At 45.2% G+C, this 19,727-nt stretch overlaps 1 protein-coding gene across 4 annotated transcripts in view; it reads right to left on the reverse strand.

Moving 5' to 3' along the window:
* The window catches only part of chd6 (chromodomain helicase DNA binding protein 6), a 115,548-nt gene that overhangs the window by 34,045 nt on the left and 61,776 nt on the right, over nucleotides 1-19,727 (reverse strand). For 3 of the 4 annotated variants that reach the window (XM_029682492.2, XM_029682491.2, XM_029682488.2), the window contains exons 21-32: nucleotides 12,238-12,440; nucleotides 11,579-11,778; nucleotides 10,986-11,145; nucleotides 10,552-10,641; nucleotides 10,342-10,445; nucleotides 8,198-8,327; nucleotides 7,841-7,925; nucleotides 7,690-7,744; nucleotides 7,049-7,358; nucleotides 6,451-6,659; nucleotides 3,027-5,021; nucleotides 2,694-2,845 (exon numbers count right to left, since the gene is read on the reverse strand). In XM_029682492.2, the coding sequence (XP_029538352.2) occupies nucleotides 2,694-2,845; nucleotides 3,027-5,021; nucleotides 6,451-6,659; nucleotides 7,049-7,358; nucleotides 7,690-7,744; nucleotides 7,841-7,925; nucleotides 8,198-8,327; nucleotides 10,342-10,445; nucleotides 10,552-10,641; nucleotides 10,986-11,145; nucleotides 11,579-11,778; nucleotides 12,238-12,440 (3,693 nt within the window). The remainder of the gene's footprint in view (nucleotides 1-2,693; nucleotides 2,846-3,026; nucleotides 5,022-6,450; nucleotides 6,660-7,048; nucleotides 7,359-7,689; nucleotides 7,745-7,840; nucleotides 7,926-8,197; nucleotides 8,328-10,341; nucleotides 10,446-10,551; nucleotides 10,642-10,985; nucleotides 11,146-11,578; nucleotides 11,779-12,237; nucleotides 12,441-19,727) is intronic. The other variant, XM_029682489.2, reaches the window with a different exon arrangement.

Raw genomic sequence — 19,727 nt, forward strand, 5'->3', positions numbered from 1 at the left:
CTATATTAAAACTCTAGTTCCTATTTCAAATTTGGTATTTTAATTTTTTTTCAACAATCTCCCCCTTGATGATCACCAATCCTCGGTATGAAAGAGCAATGGAAGTTATAAGCCTACTGCTACATTGGCCTAAAAGCTATGAGTTCAATGCGCTCATTTCTTTAGCCGCTAATGGATCATGGTGTACCAATGTCTCCATATGTCAGAAGCTGGTGATCTCGCATTAGTTGGCTTTGAACTTTTCTATCATTTTAACCTCTTCAGTCGACCCTCTACTTTTTTGAACATTTTGTTAAAAATCGCGCAACATTTCAGTGCCCTGCTACTCATGCCAGGAATATAGTACGTTCATATGGTTAGAATGTGTGGATAGGAAACCCTCGGACGTTTTTAAAACTGGTTAAATCACGACTGTGGCTATTACATAACGTGCATTACATCGGAAAGCGCAGGAAAACCTGATCACAGAAAATGGAAATAAATATCCTTGCGCCACTTCCAGCAATTGTTAACAGTGAGCCGAATTAGATAAGACCGAGCATTCAACTCCCACAGCATCCCCATGTTGTCGAGTATCTTGTGAATTTAATCATCTTTGATTCTTGGTTGAACCGAAAGAGGGGCACCGCTTACCTCCGGTCTCCGCCCAGATCATTCCGGAAGAGCTCTCTCCTGAAATTTTTTCCAAGACGACAGCTAATGATATTTACATCGCCTACGGATGATTTTTATCGCTTATTAACGTTTACTAATACCTAAAGTAGCATTACAAACGTATTTGAAGTGTTTTGTGAAAGTTTATCGTCTACTTTTTGAATTTTAAAAAATGACGTTACGTTGTGAAATCGCTGTTTTTTTCGTTTATCACACAGTCTACATATAACGATATCTTGGCTTTATATGGCCCGATTTAATCGAAATAAAGACCCAATAGTGTTTATGGGACATCTAGGAGTGCCAACAAAGAAGATGGTGAAAAGTAATGACTGTTTTCTATTTTATTGTGCGGTTTGTGTAACGCCGAAATGCTAATTATTTTGTTTACGTCCCCTGCTGTGCTTTTGTGTTGTAGTGTATTGGTGCATGCTATCAGATAATAGCTTCTCATGCTGTCGCCGAAAAGCATTTTAAAAATCTGACTTGTTGCCTGGATTCACAACGAGTGTAGCTTTAATTTGATACCCTGCATGTGTATTTTAATGAACTTTTGAGTTTTAACTAATACTATTAGCATTTAGCGTAGCGCATTTGCATTTCCAGAGCTCTAGTTGGGACGCAAGCGTCCCAAGTAGAGGCAAGAGGTTAATTCAGATTTTTATTATTAACCACGTGACAATGTTTTTGAGAAACAAAAACATGGAAATTAAACTGTTCAACGAAAATGTGCATATGACAATCATAACTGGCACGCAAAATGGTAGAAATGGTAGGATAAATTGTAAGCTTCCTCAAAACAATTGCCATCAGGTTTCAAACAAATAAGTATTTCAAACAAATAAGTATGTTTTCAAAATGCATACTGCCTGCAGCTCACATTGTAAAGTGGTAGGTGACGTGCTGATAGCCTGTTGCCTGCACTTGAATGGTAAATGGGAAATGGCTTCAATTACCAGTTGAGAAATAAAAGTAGCAGCTCATTTTAATACATGCAATTGCATCTAGAAATGTTTGAGCAATGAATGGGCTTATAAAAGCACACGTTTTACTCGTGGAGCAACCAGCTGAGGAGCTGCAGGAGAAATCCCACTCAAAATAGAATCTGCATGCGCGTGTGATAGCTGTGTTGGATAAATAAGATACGACTACTGATAAATAAGATGACTAATGAAAATACACACAGACCAATTTAATTTTAAAAAATCGACTAGCCTTTCCATCAATTAATAAAAAGCATTATTTTGCAATGGGATTTTTTTGAGGGGCATGCAACAGTTTTAGTTTATTGGCTTTTCATTTATACATTTTTTGGCCAAAAGCCGCAAATTGCTGGCTAACGGAATGCCTGGTACCTCAATTAACTCAACCTGGTACTCCCTGTATATAGCCATGTTATTTATTATTATTATTTTTTTTAAATTTACCTTTATTTAACTAGGCAAGTCATCTAAGAACAAATTCTTTGGCCTACCCCGGCCAAACCCTAACCTGGACGACGCTGGGCTAATTGAGCGCCGCCCTATGAGACTCCCAATCACGGCCGGTTGTGATACAGCCTGGAATCGAACCAGGGTATGTAGTACTGACATGCAGTGCCTTAGACCGCTGTGCCACTCACCACTATTGTTATTCACTGTGTATTTCTTCCTTGTGTCACGATTTCTATTTTTTTTAATAAAAAAATATCTTTGTATTGTTGGAAAAGGACCCCTAAGTAAGCATTTCACTGTTAGTTTAAAACGTTGTTTACAAAGCATGCGACAAATCAAATTTGATTGATTTGATGGCCTAGCTGTCAAAATTGGCAACATATCGTGAAAATGTATGATTAAGAAAATCTGCTTTTTGGTTAGGGTTTAGCATGAGGTTAAGGTGATGGTTAAGCATAGGATTAGTTAAAAAATCAATATATATATATTTGTTTACTTCTTGCTTTGCAGCTGACGCTAACCCGACAGTGACAACCGATTGCCTTGGCAAACATGAAACAAACTGCTTTCGAAAGTGGTTTGCGGGTCAACTCCCTGGGACTATACCTTTGGCCACTCAGAGAAGGAGTAGAGGGCTTTCTCCTGCAGCAGTTGGGCGATGGTAGGCTCCCTCGCGTCCTGCAGACTGTCAGGCATCTCACACATGGACATGGGGGCTGCAAACCGTGCCACCTCTACATAGCTGTCCACCACGGAGGCTGCGGAGTGGTTAGTACATAACACAAGATCTCAACTACAGGGCATCTGGAGAAGGTGCGTGGAAAGGTCATTTTCAATGCTACATGTTTAAAGACTGATAAAAAACTAAAAAGCCACAGCAATTTGTACCATATTTAATTACCATATTTGAATCTTTACAACTGTCTAGCTGTAAGTTACCTGGAGTTTTCCCCCTTTTTTGGGGCCTCTCCTCGATCTCGTCCTTCACTTCCAGCAGCCCCTTTGTCTGCTCCAGTTTGGGCGTGAGGACAGTGCTGTCAGGCTCCAGGATGTCCGACTTGCTCTCAGAGCTCTCTGGGTCCAGAGGGAACTCCAGTTTGATCTGTGGCTCAGGCTGGGACGTGGGGACTGAGGGGGACGGGGGCAGAGAGTCTGTTGCATCAACAGTGGGTAGTGTGTGTTCGCTGAAAGTGCTCTCTGCTTCGGCAGGCCCCTCGGAGGCCCCTTCTGGTTCCACGTCGTAACGCTCTTCCAATGGCCCTGCGAATGGTTCTTCTGGTGCTGGGTCTTTACAAGAGTCTTCCAGAGGCCCCTCCACTGGTTCCTCCTCCTGGGGATCCATGGCTGACATCTCCAGGGGTTCTTCAAACTGCCCTTCTAGAAGCCCCTCCTCCCCTGGCCCTAAGGCCATGTCCCTTTCTAAAGTATCTTCCCTTGGCCCCTCTAGAGCAGCCTCAAATGACTCTACTGGAGATCCCATTCCCGTCCCATCACAGGCACCCTCGAAGGGCTCCTCTTGGTGAGAGTCCTCGCATGATATACCTGATGCTTCCAGGCCCTGCTCCGGCCCCACCAGATACAGACTGTCCACAGACATCTCTTTGTCAAACTCAAAGGCCACATCATCCTCTGCCTCTCTCTCCTTGGAGCTGGGCATGTGGGCGACGGCGTCCGAGTTGCTCAGCTTCTCTGGCTCCTCGGCATCACCCTGGTGGTGGGGGTACAAGGTCATATGGGACAGCGACAGGGGCGGAGGGGGGACGTAGGGTGAAGGGCAGCTTGCGGAGAGGTCGGTGTGCTCCTCAGCAGGCTCCTCCTCGCTCACGCCGATGTCCTTGAACAGCATAAAACTGGAGGGTAGCGGTTCCCCTGGGTCGCTCTGGGAGGGGGGGATACCCAGGCAGTCATCAAGCACTCCCCCTGCTCTGTCCTCCCTTCCCCCATCTTCCGGCTGCTCTTCGGGGTCCAGGAACTCAGTCTCAAGGGCGGGCGCCCCCAGGATAGGGTCAGCGTCGTTGAAAATGTCTGCGGCGCCGGCGTGGTCCGTGCTCTCCCAGGGTGCCTGCAGCTCCTGGTCCAGCTCCAGCGAGGGCGCCATGAGGCCCGTCTCCTCAGAGGAGCCCTGCTCCCCCACCAACACGTCGCTGCGCAGCTTGCCCGAGATGATAGGGTCCATTTCGGTCGACTGCTCGCCATTCAGCTCCCCCTGCACACCATACGAGTTGAGCATGCTCTGGCCACCCTGCGCTGAGTTGAAGGGGAACCCGTTGAAGGCCTCCTTGGCAGACTTGCAATGGAGGGAATCTGAGGCCAGGCCCTCTTGCTGCAGTGAGGCCAACTCTAAGGACTCATCCAGAGGGGGGCAGTCCAGGAAGCTCTCCCTGGGCCCAGACACCATACCTAGGCTGCCCCCGGGATCCGTGCCCACTATCTCTGGCGGGTGACCATGGACGTGGATGTGCGGGTGAGAATGGGCATGGATCGACGAGGAGGAGGAGGCTGGGTGGTGGTACTCCGGCGGCTGGGGAGAGTGGCATTGGCCGAGGCCCGTTTCGTACAGGCAACAGGGGTGGTGGTGGGGCGAGGGTGTCATGCCTGTGTGGTGCACCCCAGGATGGTAGCCCTTGTGATTTTCCTTCTGGACGTAGTTGCGGTGGGCCTCCAGGAAGGAGAGTTGTGGGTCGTTGAGGATGTAGTAGTCGGTGCGGCTAAGACCGTGACGGGCTGCCCCAATCAGGAGGTCGCGGTCGTGTTTGCCACACTCCCACCACACGGGCAGGTAAAGGCTGGGCCGACACAGTTGCAGCCGTGGGCCCAGCAGCAGGTGGCGCAGCACCTGCTCTCTGACCTTGCGCAGCAGTTCGATGCGGTAGAGAGTGCGTGCTGCTCGCTCCTCTGTGATGGGCTCTACAAACAGATTGTGGTCCAGAGGCCCTGACAGACAGATGGAGAGGGCTTACTTTCATATAATTGTATCATTCAAATCACGCCATTGCAATGTCACTACTATTGTAAAAATAATACTCATAAATCTACTGACCTCCACCTATCTTCCCCATGCTTTCGAAAGCACCGCTAAAATACGCAAACAAATCTATGAAGTGAAGCATCCGTTTAACACAACTTCCTTTGGCAGAGACTTTTGTTAATTTAAGGATCCATGCCCCTTTTTAAAAAGGTTCACATAAAATGACATGCCCAAATCTAACTGCCTGTAGCTCAGGACCTGAAGCAAGGGTATGCATATTCTTGATACAATTTGAAAGGAAACACTTTGAAATTTGTAGAAATGTCAAATTAAATGTAGGAGCACATAACACATTAGATCTGGTCAAATATAATATAAAGAAGAAAACATGCAGTTTATTTTGTACAATCATCTTTGAAATGCAAGAGAAAGGCTGTAATGTATTATTCCAGCCCAGGTGCAATATTTGTCCACTAGATGGCAGCAGTGTATGTGCAAAGATTTATACTGATCCAATGAAACATTGCATATCTGTTGAAAATGTTGTATCAAGACTACCCAAATGTGCATCATTGGCTTATTAATATGTTTTCAAGTTCATAATTGTGCACTCTCCTCAAACAATAGCATGGTATTCTTTCACTGTACTGTAAATTGGACAGTGCAGTTAGATTACTTACAACCTCATGCTAATCACATTAGCCTAGGTTAGCTTAACCATCCCTTGGGGGGGCGATACTGTAGAGGTTAAAGGTTGAGTAAGATGTTGTAGAAGCTTGCAGGATGCACTACTAAGCAACAACAGCTGCAAATACCAGTAAAACAACATGTAATTATTTCCTTGCTTTGTCTAACTACACTATTTTGAATGTAGAAAATATGTTTTGTGGTTCCAAGTGGATTATTTATTTAGTTTCATAGCACAAGTGTTCTAGAAAGGTTATCACATTGGCTTTTGCCACAGCTCTGGTTAAGTACAGTGTGGTTGTCTAGCAACATGTTCCTCAGAAGGGAGGCAACGTCAGCATAGCTACAAATTCCCATGTTTCCATGCTAGATGCTGACCAAACAATTAGCTCGACATGTAAAATGCCTTTAAAAAAAATAAAGATTTCAACAAATAGAAAGAGTTATCTAACAAAACAACATTACACACTACATTATGACATTCCCTAGGGTTAAAAAATTCTGGTTTGATGATTTCCTGCATATTCCTTGATTTTTTTGGAAAACCTGGGGATTTTGGGAAAGCTACCGGTATTTTGCAACCCTAGCATTCACTAATGATAAACTATTTACATATTATAGAAATGTGGGTCCATTTGCGGATGAAATTCCTACTTATTGTACCTTTAAGGGCAAGTTCTCTTGCTCTGCCTCCTGTGGAGTAGTTACCTTCGTCCTTCCTGGGGGGCAATCTGCAGGCGGTGCGGCACATGGACACAAAGCTGCTGAAGTATCTCTCCAGGCTCTCGTCCGTTTTCCTCTCCAGCCGGGCGAAGGAGCGGAACTGACTCCAGTCAAAGGTTTTCTTCTCTGGGTCGTACACCACGCCGAACGACGACACGGTGCGGTAGAAATCTGCTTGCTCACGCCGTGTCCACCTGCTCATAAAAACACAGGCCTACCATAAGCCTTTTATAAAGGGGAGATGCACTGACCATGTGACTGCCCAAGGCATCAGCTGTGGGTCTCTCAGCCAGTCACATTTCTTAATCCATTTCTGACTTTATTTTTTATATCGTCTTTGACACAAACAATTTTTTAGGGCCACAAACAAGGAACCAGTCCAATTTCATCCCCTTGCCTAGCAGGTGTTGACAGATCTTGAAGGATATGCTATGTGAAAGTTAGTTTATAGGAATGCTAGCTGGAGACATCGTGTTGCTAAGATATACCCAGGCCTTACAGATCAGTGAACATAGGGGCAAAGAACCGAAAGTGAACGGGACCGAGGCAGCACATAATGTAGGGGATCAATGACATCACCCACCTTTGCTCTGACATCATCACCCACCTTCTCTGCCACTCCAGGAAGAGAGGGTCAGGTTTGGCAGCGGTTGCCGTGCAGTGCCTAAACTCCTCCCCCAGTTGCCAGGACATCGGTCCCGGGCTTGCCCCTGGCAGCAAGAAGTCATGACGCAGGGGCTCGCGTCGCATGAAGCGCTGGTAAGCTGTGATGAGGCGACGCAGCCTGGCAGTAAGATTAGGGCCGGCGGGCCACAGAGGGCGACCCTTCAGCTCCATGCCCTCCTGGCCCAATTCTTCCTGGCCAAAGCCCTCCTGGACCCTGTGTCCTATGTCTGGAAAGTAACAGAATCAGATCAAAGCTTTGTTTACATATATTTACATGCATTATATAGTAACTTTTATAGCCATTTTTGAGATGGGAAATCTGTTTTTTTTATGAAGTTAAACATTTGCTTTTATGACTGAATGTTAGGTGAAATAAAACTGTTTTGACAAAATTACACTTCCCCTGAAGGCAATCTATTTGAATAGTAACCTGCAGAAAATGATTGAGGTGGAACTTGGAGTTGGTAAAACCCCGATAATCTATATGCATTCACAGATTCTCCAGTTTGTAAGACATTTTATTCGAAAAGACAAGTTCAAAGGTAGCTGAACACTTACCTTGAACAACAATGTCATGCTTGTCCATTGCATCATTGCTGGAGCTGGTTTCATCCTTTTGGAGCAAAAATAAATGATAACTTCACAACTCAACCTTTTCAGACGCCGAATCCTTAATTTTCATTTAGCTGAGTCACTCGAGAGTCCATACCTTATTATCAACCCTTTCCACTCCCTCCTCTCCCTCCTCTTGCTTGCTTTCAGGATCGTCTTTCACGTCATCACTTTTGCAATTACTAAAAAGAACCAACAATTAAGATAAAGACCACAAAATGATATCACTTACTCCATCACCAGAGTCAGCTTGACCACGCAGGATTTATTGACGTATTTAGGGGAACTAGATTTGAGGTATTGCTGATACATTACATTTTGAGGCATGCAGACATTGCTTGACATTCACATTTGTAAACAGCACCTGAGATTCGGTACTGCGGATGTTCATATTACTGTAAGCCATCCTACAAATAAGACTTGTGCCCTACGGCAAGGCGGAGGTGGTTCTTGCCTGTCAGTGAGGTCAGCCATCACCTCTCCTCCACTCTGCTCGGCTGAGAGCGCTGTGACATCAGGCATGCCCACCCTCTCCAAGAAACACAGCTCTGGGTCGGCCCGCATGGCGTTGTACCGCTCGTACCCTGAGGAGACACCAGGTGCCAGGTTTACTGAGCGCCGATGGTGATGACGGCAGTGGCTTTAGACTTAAATCTACTATTCATGTAAAATGTATAATCAATTTATCAATGACTAGTAACTGGGATATGTGGTAGGCTGCACCACATCATTACTCTCGCTCTGCTGTGTGTGCATTTTGCTAGCTGTCACTCAAATGGCGAGGGGCTGAAGATCATTGGCTGGAACTCCAATCGCTAGGGGGCTGGCCCAATTTGGGAAAATGTAGGGAAAAGCACAGCTTACAGAAAAATAGTCACTGTCAAACTAGTAATTCTGCTCATAGATTATGCATGTACGACTTACACATTGACACACAGCCCAAAGTGGGAGTTTAAAAAAATACTTCATAGTCGCCAAAGTTCCGGAGCATGCCTTTAAAAGCGGACTCTAATCCACTGATCATCAGGACCTTGATTAGTTAAATAAGATGTTTTAGTGCTGTCCTCGAACAAAAAAGCTTGCACACCCCGAAATTCTCTAGAACCAAGGTTGATGTATGATCTTCTGAAATGGCTAAACCATGACTTCAATATACTGGAACATAAAATACACCGACCCAAAATATATACGCAACAAGCAAAGTGTTGGTCCCATGTTTCATGAGCTGAAATAAAAGATTCCATGAATGTTCCATACGTGCAAAAAGCTTACGCTTGTGCACAAATTCGTTTACCTCCATGTTAGTGAGTATTTCTCCATCCACCTGACAGGTATGACATATCAAGAAGCTCATTAAACAGCATAATCATTACATAGGTGAACCTGGCCTTTTATTGGAGACAATAAAAGGCCACTCTAAAATGTGCAGTTTTGTCACACAACACAATGCCACAGATGTCTTACGTTTTGAGGGAGCGTGCAATTGGCATGCTGACTGCAGGAGTGTCCATCAGAGCTGTTGCCAGAGAATGAAAATGTTACATTCTACCACAACGTCGTTTTCGAGAATTTGGCAGTACGTCCAACCGGCATCACAACCACAGACCACGCCAGCCCAGGACCTCCATATCCGGCTTCTTCACTAGCGGGATCGTCTGAGACCAGCCACCCGGACAGCTGATGAAACTGTGGGTTTGCACAACTGAAGAATTTCTACACACTGTCAAAACCGTATCAGGGAAGCTCATCTGTGCACGTCGTCCTCACCAGGGTCTTGACCTGACTGCAGTTCAGCGTTGTAACCGACTTCGGTGGGCAAATGCTCACTGGCAAGCTGGAGAAGTGTGCTCTTCACGAATGAATCCAGGTATCAACTGTACCGGGCAGATGGCAGACAGCGTGCGGTTTTCAGAAGCAAAAGCTACAATTGCATTTTATTGATTGCAATTTGAATTTAGCAATACCCGACGAGATCCTGAGGCCCATTATCATGCCATTCATCCGCCACCATCATCTCGTGTCAGCATGATAATGCACAGCCCCACGTTGCAAGGATCTGTACACAATTCCTGGAAGCTGAAAATGTCCCAGTTTTTCCATGGCCTGCATAACCACCAGACATGTCACCCACTGAGCATGTTTTAGATGCTGTCTGGATCGACGTGTACGACAAAGTGTTCCAGTTCCCAGCAAAATATCCAACAACTTCGTACAGACATTGAAGAGTTGGACAACATTCCACAGGCCACAATCAACAGCCTGATCAACTCTATGCGAAGGAGATGTATCGCGCTGCATGAGGCAAATGGTGGTCACACCAGATACGGACTGGTTTTCTGATTCACGCCCCTACTTTTATTTCATTTTTAAGGTATCTGTGACCAACAGATGCATATCTTTATTCACAGTCGTGAAATCCATAGATTAGGGCCTAATTAATTTATTTCAATTGACTTATTTCTTTATGAACTAACTCAGTAAAATCTTTAAAATTCTGACATGTTGCATTTTTATTGTTGTTCAATGTACATAAAATTGGATTGTATAGTAAGAGCCATGAGGGTCTGACAAACAGGATACCCTAGACTAGAGGATTACCGTGTTTGTGTACTCCTATGAGGAGAGACTTATCTGCCTCTGCATCCCACCAGCCTGCTGGGATCTCGATGTAGTCGATGTCAGGCAGTGCCACCTCCAGTTTACTGCACAGATCACACACACAAATCAGCCATTAACTTTAGTCTGGTTTCCCGGACCTAGATAAGTAGGTGGTATGATTAATGGGTGCCCTCGTGGTGCACTTTGTACCTGGCAGGAATACCCTCCAGGAACTGGGCAGCAGCCTCTCCCAGGACCTCCGCCTTCAGGTAGTACAGCATCCTCACCCTCAGAAGTACCCTTGGCACAACAAGGCACATAACACAACACATAGACCAGTCATCAGTCTCTTTTTCAATAAACACCAAACCACTTAGGGCCAGTGGAGCTGCAAAGCATTTTCCCCTGTTTTTAGGAAGACATAAAACAAACAAAACATGAAACTGTCTTCATTTGTAAAGAAAAGCTGCAAAAGCTTAGTAAATCTAGCCATTTACTCCTCAGGCTTCAGCACCTAAAATCATAATTTCAAACAAAACTAGATTATGTAGGTTTTGTAAGCTTTAGCTACCTTAGAAATCCCATTCTTCAGAGGAGAACATGACTGTTCACCAACAGCTGAAAGTGAGGAATGGGGGACTCACTTGTTGCAGTGCTGTTTGAGGTGTTTCTTGTAGCTGTCATCATGCAGTACCACCTCTGGGTTGCAGTTGACCAGCCAGTCTGCATGCTTCATCTCAGGCACACTCAGCTGGTTCTTTAATTTCTTACCCTTGCGTCCCCTGGGTACTGGGGCCGACAGACCTGCTTGTGGAAAGGTTGGATTTGAACGATACCAAGTAATCACCTTACTGCACACCAGTCCAAATTAAAGCACAGACTTTGGGATCAGAGTTGGAGCTATGGCTAGTCATTTGGAGACCATAGGAAACCATCGGACAAGGGTGAGGATAGCTTATTTTTTTTATGCTAAGGGAAGATGGAGTAGATACAAGATGTAGTACAAGATGCTGAGTGTGGATTCAAACCCCCATCGCAGGGGGCCATGCATGGTCTGGAGTCAGCTTTCTAGACCATTATGCCAAACTCTGGCACTATGAGTTGCTTTTCAGAGCTTGTTTATTCATTTGAGTGTTGTCAACATAACTAGCCATATTGCCTGTCCTCTTTCCCCCCACTCCAAATCTGAATGAGTGAATGGCAGCTTGTATCAAAGGGATGTTAGTTAGTCTCTCACCAGAGTGGTTCTGCAAGTCCTGTTTATGGCCATCCTTGGCGGGTGTGATGAGGTCCCAGATAAAGCTCTTGATCTTGTCGTCGCCCTTGTAGTGGCGCACGCAGTAGACCAGCAGCGACCGGCACAGCACCTCAATGTCACATTCGGCCAGTTGCCACTTGAAGCGCCCGTGGGTCAGGATGTCCTTCCAGCGACCCCAGCTGTGTGAGCACACGCAGAGAGATGGAGCGGGTGGCATGAGGACCGATACACCATACCAGTGTCAGAGTCAGTTGGATACAATACCTAAATACTGTACTCTCATGTAGCCTACTGCAGGGCTTCCCAAACCTCTCCTCAAGTACCCCCAGCCAGTGCTACATATTTGATGTATTCCACAACTAATTTGTCAATTAATCACCAAGCCCTTCATTAGTTGACCAATTGAATCAGGTGTGCTAGCACCAGAATACATAAAATAAATGTCACTTATTGGGGGTTACTTGAGATGTTTGGGAAACACTGGTGCACTGGTGTAACTCTGCAGTAATTAGTAAGACTGCTTACTAAAAAGTTACAATTTGAGGTACAGACATAAGGCACAATCATTTTTACGGCATGGCACAATAGAAAGGCTATTGAAAGTATAACTGAGAAATGTAAGAGGCGGTAAATCTGACCCGAATATGAGCAGGTTCTTCTCGACGCGGAAGCACTCGGCGCGGAGGTAGTGTCTGTTCCTCTCGCTGAGGCGGCGGGTGCGACAGGGCCTCTCTTCTGAGTCGCTGTCCAGCTCTGAGAACTCCATCAGCTCGTCATCCTCGAACGAGTTGTAGTGGCGTGTCTGCTTCCTCACACGAGGCGTGTCAATCACCAGGCTCTCCTGTCACAGACGGGGGAAAAGAGGTTCAGGTGTAAGCTTTACTGCAGGCTTACTACAGAGATGCTAGTTGTAGGTCCCAAGAAACAAAGAGATCTGCTGTCGGATCTGACAATGAATCTCGATGATTGTACAGTTAGTCTCAAATAAAACTGGAGGACTGGAGGATCTCCAGAGCGACTTACAAATTGGTGCTTTCACCTTATGACATCCAGTGGAACAGCCCTTTACAATAGTGCACTAGGTCTTTAAGGGGGGGTGAGAAGGATTACTTTAATCCTAGGTATAGGTGGGGTTTCAGGTGTCTCCGGAAGGTGGTGATTGACTCCGGTGACCCTTAACTCTTTTGATTAACATATAGTTGAAGTCGGAAGTTCACATACACCTTAGCCAAATGCATTTAAACTCAGTTTTTCACAATTCCTGACATTTAATCCTAGTAAGAATTCCCTGTCTTAGGTCAGTTAGGATCACCACCTTATTTGAAGAATTGGAAATGTCAAAATAATAGTATTTAAGCTTTTATTTCTTTCATCATGTAACGGTTTCCTTTAGGTGAAGTAGAGGCAGACCAAAACGCAGCGTGGTGGTCATTCATGTTCTTTAATAAAGACACTAGACATGAATAAACTAACAAAAACAATAAACGTGGAAAACCAAAAACAGCCCTATCTGGTGCAAAACACAGAGACAGGCACAATCACCCACAAACACACAGTGAAACCCAGGCTACCTAAATATGGTTCCCAATCAGAGACAATGACTAACACCTGCCTCTGATTGAGAACCATATCAGGCCAGACATAGAAATAGACAAACAAGACATCCAACATAGAATGCCCACTCAGATCACACCCTGACCAACCAAAACATAGAAACATACAAAGCAAACTATGGTCAGGGTGTGACACATCACATTCCCAGTGGGTCAGAAATGTTCATGCACTCAATTAATATCTGGTAGCATTGCCTTTAAATTGTTTAACTTGGGTCAAACATTTTGGGTAACCATCCACAAGCTTCCCACAATAAGTTGGGTGAATTTTGGCCCAATCCTCCTGACAAAGCTGATGTAACGGAGTCAGGTTTGTAGGCGTCCTTGCTTGCACGCGCCTTTTCAGTTCTGCCCACAAATTTCCTATAGGATTGAGGTCAGGGCTTTGTGATGGCCACTCCAATACCTTGACTTTGTTGTCCTTAAGCCATTTTGCCACAACTTTGGAAGTATGCTTGGGGTCATTGTCCATTTGGAAGACCCATTTGCAACCAAGCTTTAACTTCCTGACTGATGTCTTGAGATGTTGCTTCAATATATCCACATAATTTTCCTCCCTCATGAAGCCATCTATTTTGTGATGTGCACCAGTCCCTCCTGCAGCAAAGCACCCCCACAACATGATGCTGCCACCCCCGTGCTTCACGGTTGGGATGGTGTTCTTCGGCTTGCAAACCTCCCCCTTTTTCCTCCAAACATAACGATGGTCATTACGGCCAAACAGTTCTATTTTTGTTTCATCAGACCAGAGGATATTTCTCCAAAAAGTATGATCTTTGTGCAGTTGCAAACCGTAGTCTGGCTTGTTTGTGTCATGCACAAAGTAAATGCCCTAACCGACTTGCCAAAACTATAGTTGGTGGAGTGGTTGAAAAACAAGTTTTAATGACTCCAACCTAAGTGTATGTAAGCTTCCGACTTCAACTGTATAACACATATTTCAAGAGCAGCCTTGAAACACGGCAAAAATCTGAAACTTTCCCCCCAAAAATGACACAGAAAAGCTGATCCAGGCATTTGTCACTTCAATGTTAGACATCTGCAATCCTCTACCCTCCAACAACTTGGATAAAGCACTAAATAAACTTCAGCTAGTGCTAAATATGGCTGCTCGAATCTTGACTAGAACCCCAAAAATGTGATTATATTACTCCAGTGCTAGCATCTACACTGGCTTACTGTTAAGGTTAGGGCTGATTTCAAGGTTTTACTGCTAACCCACAAAGCACTACATGGACTTGCTCCTACCGATCTTGCCGATTTGATCCTGCCGTACATATACTACATGACCAAAAGAGGTGGACACCTGCTTGTCAAACGTCTTATTCCAAAATCATGAGGTTTCATTTGGAGTTGGTCCCCCTTTGCTGTAATGACAGCCTCCACTCTTCTGGGAAGGCTTACCACTAGAGGTTGGAACATTGCTGCGGGGACTTACTCCCATTCAGTCACAAGAGCATTAGTGAGGTTGGGCACTGATGTTGGGAGATTAAGCCTGGTTCGCAGTTGGCATTCCAATTCAGGGCTCTGTGCAGGCCTGTGCAGTCAAATTCTTCCACACCGATCTCAACAAACCATTTCTGTATGGACCTTGCTTTGTGAGGCACCATCGCGTTAGTGAGAATCTCAACGTTCAGTAGAGTGGTCATAATAGTTGTTAGGCCAAACCATTCGGACGCTACATACGATTTTGTGAGAAGACCAATTTTGGGGATGTGGCATGGTTTGCAAACACCTCTCTAGCTCTGCCTCTTTTCACCGCAGATGCTGATGGGCGATTTCGACAGATGTGGTGGATTAAGACGCAAAAAAACGTCTCTCTATTCTAAACAAATGGATTTTGATGGGGATTGTTAACTAGATTTCTGCGGGGGTAAGACCATTGTAGGCTGTTACATTTTTCCTGAAGACTTTTCAGTAGGTACTATAATTGAGTGTAGTCTGGCACAGGAGTGCGAAGGTGAACGGCAAGGCACTGGATTGACGAACCACCCTTGCGTCTCTGCTCCACTGAGATTCTCTGTCACTGGCTTGCTCGCGCTCTCCATTGCCGTCCCTAGGAGGGGTGCATCACGCCGTGCCAGGATTTTGTTGCTATACTCGACCTGAGTGGGTTGAGTCACTGTCGCGATCTTCCTGTTCGGTTTTGCGCCCTTGCGCTCGTGCAGCGGGGGAGATCTTCGTGGGCTACACTCTGCCTTGTCTCAGGACAGTAAGTTAGTGGTCTGTTGCTTTCCCTCTGCAGGTGTGGGGGCTGTGCTTTGGCAAAGTGAGTGGGGTGATATCCTGCCTGGTTGGCCATGTCCAGGGTTAACTTTGGACGGGGCCACAGAGTCCCCGACCCCGACGTCTCAGTCTACAGTATCTATGCTGCGATAGTCTTTGAGCTAGGGTCAGTCTGGTGTAATTCTCCTTACTGGGTGTCCTGTCTGATCTTAGGTATTCGCACTCTCTCCCCTCCTGGAGGACCTGAGTCCTAGGATCATGCCTCAGGATTACCTGGCCTGTCGACTCCTGGCTGGCCCCGTCCCCAGACCACCTAGTGATCCAGTTTCTGCTGTTTTACCTGTGGCTTTGAAACCCTGACCTGTTCACCTGTCATGCTACCTTGCCTGCTGAAATCAAATCTTCTCCCAAGTGGGTGTGACACTTATTCCCGTTGCCTGCTGAACGGATTCCATTTTCCAATCTGTTCACCGTCTGCCCTGGCCTGTCTTCCCCTGTCTGGTATCGGTACCCTCACCTCTCTCTCACTCTCACACACACACTGTTGGTGTGAGTGACTCTGAACTTGCAATGGCTAGCCCCAAGTCATTATATATTTACATTTATTTATTGTGCATTTTGCTATTTGCCTCATGACTCCTGCAAGCTATGTGGACTACGAACTTTCTTTACCCAACCGTGGGATAGACTGTTTGTTCCCAAACTCGGGACTGTGACTCTCTATTGGTTTCACAGACTTTTGGCATCCCATCCTATTCTAACCACCTCTAGCTGGCTTTGTATTCATGTTACCTGATGAAATTGCCGTAAAATATGATCTTGTTGCCATCTAATTCACAATCAGATGTCATAAACAAGCACTGCAGAGCTCTCCATGTCCTGTGATGTGCCTTGATTGTATTACTGTTGGAAATGTGCATGTACACCCTGGCCCATCTACTGCTGCTAGCCCCAATTCTGACTTGTGCTCGGATATCTACTTCACTGATTTCTGCTCTCATAAAAGCCTGGGGTTTCTGCACATTAAGACTAGAAGCTTATTACCTAAAATTGATAAATTGAAAGTGTGGGTTCACAGCTCCAATCCAGATGTGTTGGTCATTACTGAGACGTGGTTAAGGAAGAGCATTTTGAATACTGATGTTAACCTTTCTGGTTATAACCTTTTTCGGCAAGACAGATCTTCCGAAGGTGGGGGAGTGGCAATCTTTACCAAGGATCACCTTCAGTGCTCGGTTGTCTCCACCAAGTCTGTCCCCAAACAATTTGATATGCTAGTTTTAAGTATTAAACTTTCAAATGGCTCTTGTTGACTGTTGCTGGGTGCTATAGTCCCTCATCAGCACCGACCTGTACCCTACCTGTCCTAAGCTCTCTCCTGGCCCCATACACCCTGACTACACCACCTTTGCTGCAAAATATATTTTGAAATCTACATTATTACATTTTTGCATCCACACTGCTCTTGAGCGTCTGCGTTGCAAAGGGATAAAATAGAAGTCAGATCTATTTGTGACGCAGATCGCGCTCTAAGTCCTGCCCTTCCCATCTCCTCATTGGTTTATAGAAGCAGATATCGACATGCCAGCTCCTCATTGGTTATACCCACGTGGGTGATTGAAAGACAAACTGTGTTGTCAGTCGACGTGGTAATACTACGAAAGTTCAAAGAAGAAAAAGCCTGGAAGGAGGAGAGGTGACTAGAAACAATTCAGTTGACCGTTTTATGTGTGGATTAATTGTCAGAGTAGATGACCTTGTGCATTTCAGGTAAAATAACAACTCAATTTTAGCAACATTGCAAGCTTGCAACAGCAAGCTAGCTAAATAGGACAAATTAGCTAGCAAGTGCAAGCTAGCTAGCTAAATTGCCATAAAGGTTTAATGCTTTTCGACCTGTCCCCAAATTCGTGATCGCGTTTGGTGTGGGGGGACAAAATACATTTCTGCACGATGGTGCACGCGCACAGCCGGTGTGGTTTCCGTGTTACACTAATTCTGAATTTGTCCTGTTACGTGACCTAAACTGGAACATGCTTAAACCACCTGACCGTGTCCGAAAGCAAAAGGACTCCCTAAACCTTTGTCAGATTATTACCAATTCCACAAGGTATGACTTCAAACTCCCAGAAAAGGCTACTCTCCTCAATGTTATCCTCACAAATAATCCTGATAGGTATCAATCTGGTGTTTTCTGTAATGACCTTAGGTGATCACCTCTTTACAGCCTGGGTTCGTAATTGCTGCTCAGTGAAACGGCCTGTCCTGATTTGTCATAGAAGCTTGCTAAAAAACTTTAATGAGCAAGCCTTCCTTCATGAACTGGCCTCTGTAAAATGTTATAGAATCAGCTTGATCCCCTCTGTTGAAGACACTGACATAATTTTTTGTTATTTTCAGTGGTATTGTTAACAATCATGCCCCCATAAGAAAAATTTGAATTAAAAACAGGTTCAGCCCCTGGTTCGACCGTGATCTTGCAGAGTTAATTCCACCTCAAGAATTTCATTTGGCTTGGCACACGCATACTCGGGCTGACTGGCTCTCATTCAGGCAAATGAGAAATAAGTGCACTCAGGCAATCTAGAAGGCCAAAGTTAATTACTTTAAGGGGCAGTTCTCTCTCTGTGGGTTTAACCCCAAGAAGTTCTGGAAAACGGTTAAAGACCCGGAGAATAAACCCTCCTCCTCATAGCTGCCGATGTCTCTTAATGTTGATGATGTGATTGTTACTGACAAGAAGCACATTGCTGAGCTCTTTAATCACCACTTCATTAAGTCAGGATTCCTATTTGACTCAGCCATGCCTCCTTGCCCGTCCAACATTTACTCATCTCCCACCCCTTCTAATGTGACTATCCCCAATGCTTCTCCCTATTTTTCCCCTGACCCGCTACAAAGTTTTTCCCTGCAGTCCGAGGTCCTAAAGGAGCTCCTGAAACTTGACCCCTAAAAACATCTGGGTCAGATGGTTCAGACCCTTTCTTCTTTAAGGTTGCTGCCCCTATCATCGCCAAGCTTATCTCCAACCTTTTTAACCTGTCTCTCCTTTTTGGGCAGGTTCCAATTGCTTTATTTAAAGGGGGAGATCAAGCTGATCCTAACTGTTATAGGCTTATTTTTATTTTGACCTGGTAATCAAAAGTGTTGGAAAAACTTGTCAATAATCAACTGACTGGCTATCTCGTCTTGATGTCTATAGTATTCTTTCTGGTGCGCAATCTGATTTCCGCACAGGTTATGGATGTGTCACTGCAACCAGGTCCTCAATGATGTCTCCATTGCCCTTGATTCTAAGCAATGTTGTGCTGCCATTTTTATTGACTTGGCCAAAGCTTTTGATTCGGTAGACCATTACATTCTTGTGGGCCGGCTAAGGAGTATTGGTGTCTCTGAGGGGTCTTTGGCCTGGTTTGCTAACTACCTCTCTCAAAGAGTGCAGTGTATGAAGTCAGAATGTCTGCCATCTCAGCCACTGCCTGTCACCAAGGGGTACCCCAAGGCTAGATCCTAGGCCCCACACTCTTCTTAATTTACATCAACAACATAATGCAGGCAGTAGGAAGCTCTCTCATCCATTTATATGCAGATGATACAGTCTTATACTCCCCGGATTTTGTGTTAAATGCTCTACAACAAAGCTTTCTTCGTGTCCAACAAGCTTTCTCTACCCTTAACCTTGTTCTGAACACCTCCAAAACAAAGGTCATGTGGTTTGGTAAGGAGAATTTCCCTCTCCCCACAGGTGTTATTACTACCTCTGAGGGTTTGGAGCTTGAGGTAGTCATCATACAAGTACTTGGGAGTATGGCTAGACGGTACACTGTCCTTCTCTCAGCACATACCAAAGCTGCAGGCTAAAGTTAAATCTAGACTTGGCTTTCTCTATCACTCCTCTTTCACCCCAGTTACCAAACGAACCCTGATTCAGATGCCCATCCTACCCATGCTAGATTACGGAGACATAATTTATATATCGGCAGGTAAGGGTGCTCTCGAGCGGCTAGATGTTCTTTACCATTCGGCCATCAGATTTGCCACCAATGCTCCTTATAGGACACATTACTGCACTCTATACTCTGTAAACTGGTCATCTCTGTATACCCGTTGCAAAACCCTCTTAGGCCTCATACTTCCCCCTATCTGAGACATCTACTGCATCCCTCATCCTCCACATACAACACCCATTCTGCCAGTCACATTCTGTTAAAGGTCCCCAAAGCACACATATCCATTGGTCGCTCGTCTTTTCAGTTCGCTGCAGCTAGCGACTGGAACGACCTGCAACA

The sequence above is a fragment of the Oncorhynchus nerka genome, linkage group LG15 (assembly GCF_034236695.1).
Source record: "Oncorhynchus nerka isolate Pitt River linkage group LG15, Oner_Uvic_2.0, whole genome shotgun sequence".
NCBI lineage: Eukaryota > Metazoa > Chordata > Actinopteri > Salmoniformes > Salmonidae > Oncorhynchus > Oncorhynchus nerka.